A 6,490-nucleotide genomic window follows, 5' to 3' on the forward strand; every position below is an offset into this window, starting at 1 on the left:
CTGTGCACTGACTGATTGAATGATTTTTCTGTAGCATGAATGATTTCTCTGTAGCATGCAATGCTGTTTGATGGCATTTTACCCACAGTTTGACTTCTTTCAAAATTGCAGTCAATTCTCCCAAACCCTGCTGCTGCTTTACCAATTAAATTTATGTACAATAGTATCATAAATCCTTGTTGTCATTTTAACAATCTTCACAACATCTTTACCAGGAGTAGACTGCATCTCCAGAAGTCACTCTTTGGCTCATCCATAAGAAGCAACTCCTCATCCGTTAAAGTTCTATCACGAGATGGCAGCAATTCAGTCACATCTTGAGTCTTCACTTCTAATTCTAGCTCTCTTGGTATTTCCATCACATCTGCAGTTACTTCCTCCAGTGAAGTCTTGAGCCCTTCAAAGTCATCCATGAGGGCTGGAATCAACTTCTTCTAAACTCTTGTTAGTGTTGATATTTTGACCTCTTCCTATGAATCATGAATGTTCTTAATGGCATCTAGAATGATGAATCCTTTCCAGATGGTTTTCAATGTACTTTGCCCAGATTCATCAGAGGAATCACTATGTGTGGCAGCTATAGCCTTATGAAATGTATTTCTTAAATAACAATACCTGAGAGTTGAAATTAGTCCTTGATCCATGGGCTGCAGAATGGATGTTATGTTAGCAGCATGAAAACAATAACAATCTTGTACATCTCCATCAGAGCTCTTGGGTGACCAGGTGCACTGTCAATGAGCAGTAATGTTTTGAAAGGAATCTTTTTTTCCTGAGCAATAGGTCTGAACAATGGGCTTAAAATATTCAGCAAACCATGTTGCAAACAAATTTGTCATCTAGGCATTGTTGTTCCATTTATAGAGCACAGACAGAGTAGATTCAGAATAATCCTTAAGGGCCCTAGGATTTTCAGAATGGTAAATGAGCACTGAATTCAGCTGAAAGTCACCAGCTGTTTTAGCCACTAACAAGAGAGTCAGCCTGTCCTTTGAAGCTTTGAAGTCAGACATTGACTTCTCCTCTCTAGCTATGAAAATCCTAGAATGGCATCTTCTTCCAATATAAGGCTGTTTAATCTACATTGAAAATCTGTTGTTTAGTGTAGCCACCTTCACTAATGATTTTAGCTAGATAATCTGGATGATTTGCTGCAGTTTCTACTTTGGCACTTGCTGTATCACCTTGTACTTCTATGTTATGGTGACAGCTTCTTTCCTTAAACCTCATGAATCAAGCTCAGTTAGCTTCAAACTTTTCTTCTGCAGCTTCCTCACCTCTCTCAGCTGTCACAGAATTAAAGGAAGTCAGGGCCTTGCTCTAGATTAGATTTTTTTTTTTTTTTTTTTTTGCGGTACGCGGGCCTCTCACTGTTGTGGCCTCTCCTGTTGCGGAGCACAGGCTCCGGACGTGCAGGCTCAGCAGCCATGGCTCACAGGCCCAGCCGCTCCGCGGCATGTGGGATCTTCCTGGACCGGGGCACGAACCCGTGTCCCCTGCATTGGCAGGCTGACTCTCAACCACTGCGCCACCAGGGAAGCCCTAGATTAGATTTTGGCTTACGAGAAAGTTGTGACTGGTTTGATCTTCTATCTGACCACTAAAACTTTCTCCATATCAGCAATAAGCCTGTTTTGCTTTCTTATCATTAGTGTGTTCACTGGAGCAGCACTTTTAATTTCCTTCAAGAACTTTCCCTTTGCATTCACAATGAGGCTAACAGTTTGGCACAAGAGGCCTAGCTTTCAGTCTATCTCAGCTTTCAACATGCCTTCCTTAGTAAGCTTACTCATTTCTAGCTTTTGATTTGAAATAAGGGACGTGCAATTCTTTCTTTCTCTCGAATATTGAGAGGCCATTGTAGGGTTTTTAACTGGCCAAATTTCAATATAGTTTTTTCTTGGGGAATAGGGAGGCCTGAGGAGAGGGAGAGACAGAGGGGAATGGTCCATCGATGGAGTAGTCAGAACACACATTTATTAAGTTTGTCATCTTATATGAGCATGATTCCTGGCACCGCAAAACAATTACAATAGATCAAAGATCACTCATCACAGATCACCATAACACATATAATAATGAAGAATGTTTGAAATATTGTGAGAATTACCAAAATGTGACATAGAGACACAAAGTGAGCAAATTCTTTTGGAAAAATAGCACCAACAGATTTGCTCCACACAGGGTTGCCACAGACTTTTAATTTGTAAAAAATGCAATATCTGTAAAGCATAATAAAGTCAAGTGAAATAAAATGAGGTATGCCTATAAACGAGCCCAGATAGATAGATAGATAGATAGATATAGATGATAGATAGTGGATGAATGGATGGATGGGTAGATAAATTCACCTCCTATCAATCATCCCACTCTAAACAAAGAAATCTGTTTCCTACAGGTCAAGGTATAAAAGCGGTTCCCTAAGCCTCAAAGTTGTGCTCTAGCAACTGTGACAATACCAGCCATGCTGCCCACTGGGCTGGCCCTCTCCCCGCCCTGCACATTTATGGTCAAGCTTCCACACACCTTTGCTGGCCTTTATCCCCCCACCCATTCTTTAGGTTCCAGTTTGAGACCCAACCCATCCATGGAGCACAGCAACCTCTTTGCCCGGGAATTCCCTTGTATTTGGACATAATCAAGTGACAGGTTTTTCTCTCCCCACTCCTCCCTTCCCAGGGAATAAAATGAGGTGCACACTTACAAACTTTTAGCAGAGCAGAAGGGCTATGGCGGGCTGGGTCAGTCTCAGCTGTGGGAAGGGGGTTCATCTTGTAGATTTGTTACCTGGGGCAGTGCCAGGCACGGCAGCTTCCCAGGTACAGGTCCTGAGCCCACCTTGCACCTTGTTCCACCTCTGCCAGGAGGGAAAACCCATGACTTTCAGCCAAGACCAGAGGCTGGGAGGGAGAAAAATCAGGCTTTGGGGGTCATGCAGAAAGGTCCGGAGCCCAAAGGGCCACTGAGGCAAGAGTAGAAAGAATAGAGACACACAGGGGAAGGAACTACTTTCTGCCCATCTGAGGCAGGCTCCTAGGGACTTGATGGGAAAGTAGAAAAAACAGGAAAGAAAAAAACTGCTGGCCCCAAACTCTGTTCTGCCTGGGAGTCATTTCAGTCTTTTGAGGTAATGAACTGTACTTTTCCCCTTTCCAAATCTTACAGGGAAAAGGGACAATGATCAATGGTATAGGTTTGTAACTTAACTATTTTGTATGGTTTTCTTTTCCTTCTAAGTTCTAGGGTATCATATCACCTGCATCCCAGGATCCCTGAGGGAAGGGAATTTTTTTCCCCCTTTTACATTGCTGACCTCTGCTGGATGAGAGGAAATTCACAGGTGAAGGCTGATTTGTCTCTAAAGTTTTGTTTGGGTTTGATTTAGTAATTCAAATTCAAGATTGTTTGAAAAAAATAAAGGATTTTTCTGTAAATAAATAACTTTTAAAATTTACAACAAGAAAGTGTTAAATATTTTATGTTTTTACAATGATGAAAAAGCAGAAGTGATTGTGAAATACATGTACCTGTATTGTTGATGAGTGTGAAGTGATGTGACCCTACGGAATTGAATTTGTAGAACGTAAGGAGAGTAATTTTAAAAGGGCCCTTGGGGTGTCCCTGGTGGCGCAGTGGTTAAGAATCCGCCTGCCAATGCAGGGGACACAGGTTCGAGACCTGGTCCGGGAAGATCCCACATGCCACAGAGCAACTAAACCCTGTGCGCCACAACTACTCAGCCTGCGCTCTGGAGCCTGCGATCCACAACTACTGAAGTCCACGTGCCTAGAGTCCGTGCTCTGCAACAAGAGAAGCCACCGCAGTGAAAAGCCCACCCACTGCAATGAAGAGCAGCCCCCCCTCTCTGCAACTAGAGAAAGCCCAGGCACATCAACGAAGACCCAATGTCACCCAAAATAAATAAATAAAATAAATAAATTTATAAATAATTAAAAAATCAAATCAAATCAAAGGGCCTTTGATCCAGTTGGTCTTCTGCAAATCCAGAAGCCAGAAGTAATTTTAAAAAGTAAAAGTACTCACCTTTTGGCCGGAACTGCCATCTTCCAGTAATTCTCCAAAATGACCAACACAAAGGGAAAGAGGAGGAACACCTGCTGCATGTTCTCTAGGTCTTTTAGAAAACATGGAGTTGTTCCTTTGGCCACATACATGCGAATCTACAAGAAAGGTGATACTGTAGATATCAAGGGAATGGGCACTGTTCAAAAAGGAATGCCCCACAAATGTTACCATGGTAAAACTGGGAGAGTCTACAATGTTACCCAGCATGCTGTTGGCATCATTATAAACAAACAAGTTAAGGGCAAGATTCTTGCCAAGAGAATTAATGTGCCTATCGAGCATATTAAGCACTCTAAGAGCCGAGATAGCTTCCTGAAACCGGTGAAGGAAAATGGTCAGAAAAAGAAGGAAGACAAAGAGAGAGGTACTTGGGGTCAACTGAAGTGCCAGCCTGCTCCACCCAGAGAAGCACACTTCATGAGAACCAACGGAAAGGAGCCTGAACTGTTGGAGCCCATTCCCTATGAATTCATGGCATGATGGGTGTAAAGAAAATAAAAGACCTGGACTGCAAAAAAAAAAAAAAAAAAGTAAAAAAGTAAAAGTACTCATTCCCAAAGTTACTCATCAAATTATGCCCATAAATATCCAGGAACACACTATTGGCTAAAGAGATTGTGATATATCCACATCAGTCAGATATGAAAGCTGATTTTTTTCTTCTAGTTTTGTTGAGATACAATTGACATATAGCACTGTGTAAGTTGAAGGTGTACAGCATAATGATTTGACTTATACGTATCATGAAATGATGACCACAGTAAGTTTAGTGAACAGCCATCATCTCATACAGATACAAAATTAAAGAAACAGAAAACCTTTTTCTCCTTGTGATGAAAACTCTTAGAATTTATTCTCTTAACAACTTTCTTTAAACATACAGCAGTGTTAATTATATTTATTATGCTGTACATTATATCTCTAGTACTTATTTATCTGATAACTGGAAGTTTGTACCTTTTGACAACATTCATACAATTTCCCCTCCCTCACCCCTGCCTCTAGTAACCACAAATACAATCTCTTTTTGTATAAGTTTGCTAGTTTCTGTTCGCTCGTTTGTTTTTGAAGTGTAATTGCCCTACAACACTGTTAGTTCCTGTTACACAACATAGTGATCTGTTATTTCTATATATTTCAAAAAAAGCACCATGATAAGTCTAGTTACCATCTTTCACCATACAATAACACATAATTATTGACTATATTCCGCACACTGGGTATTTCACATCCATGACTCATTTTTTTACAGCTGGAAGTTTGTATTTCTTAATCTCCCTCCCCTGTTCTTCTCTTCTCCCCAACCCCCACTCCTCTGACAACCACCTTTTTGTTCTCTGCATCTACGACTATGTTTCTGTTTCGTTATGTTTGTTCATTTGTTTTGTGTTTTAGATTCCACATATAAGTGAAATCATATTTGTCTTTCTTTGTCTGACTTATTTTGCTTAGCGTAATAACCTCTAGGTCCATCCATATTGTCAAAAATGGCAAGATTTCATTCTTTTTTTATGGCTGAGTATATATATATACTCAGCCACACACACACACACACACACACACACACACACACACACACCACATCTTCTATGTCCATCTATTGATGGGCACTTAGGTTGCTTCCATATCTTACCTATTGTAAATAATTCTGCAATGAACATTGGGATACATATACCTTTTCAAATTAGTGTTTATGTCTCCTTTGGGAAAATACCCAGGAGTAAAACTGCTGGATCATATGGCAGTTCTATTTTCATTTTTTTTGAGAATTCTCTATACTGTTTTGCATAGTAACTGCACCAAATTTACATTCCACCAACAGTGCCAAGGGTTCCCTTTCCTCCACATCCTCCCTAACACTTGCTATTTGTTGTCTTTTTGATGACAGTCATTCTAACAGGTGTGAGTGATATCTCATCATGGTTTTGATTTTCATTTCCCTGATGATTAGTGATGCTGAACATCTTTTCATGTGCCTGTTGGCCTTTGTATATCTTCTTTGGAAAAATGTCTGTTCAGGTCCTCTGACCATTTTAAAATCAGGTTGTTTGTCTTATTGATGTTGAGTTCTATGAGTTCTTTGTATATTTTGGATATTAACCCCTTATCATATATATCATTTGCAAATATCTTCGCCCATTCAATAGATGGCCTTTTTGTTTTGTTGATAGCTTCCTTTGCTGTGTAAAACCTTTTTAGTTTGATGTAGCTCCATTTGTGTGTTTTGGCTTTTGTTTCCTTTACCTGGGGAGACAGATCCAAAAAAATATTGCTAAGACTGATGTCAAATAATGTACTGCCTGTTTTCTTCTACAAATTTTATGGTTTCGGGTCCTACATTCAAGTCTTTAATCCCTTTTGAATGTATTTTTGTATATGGTGTGAGAAAGCAGTCTAGTTTGAT

At 40.2% G+C, this 6,490-nt stretch overlaps 1 protein-coding gene across 1 annotated transcript; it reads left to right on the forward strand.

The window, feature by feature from the left end:
- Positions 1–4,083: 4,083 nt before the first annotated feature.
- LOC308605453 (large ribosomal subunit protein eL21-like) lies at positions 4,084–4,674 on the forward strand (the record flags this gene model as incomplete). The annotated part of the gene is made up of 1 exon (XM_081215493.1): positions 4,084–4,674. The coding sequence occupies one exon, from the start codon at positions 4,084–4,086 to the stop codon at positions 4,564–4,566; it is 483 nt and encodes a 160-aa protein (XP_081071619.1). The 3' UTR covers positions 4,567–4,674.
- Positions 4,675–6,490: the final 1,816 nt, after the last annotated feature.

The sequence above is a fragment of the Mesoplodon bidens genome, assembly GCF_964165515.1.
Source record: "Mesoplodon bidens genome assembly, chromosome: 18".
Lineage (NCBI taxonomy): Eukaryota > Metazoa > Chordata > Mammalia > Artiodactyla > Ziphiidae > Mesoplodon > Mesoplodon bidens.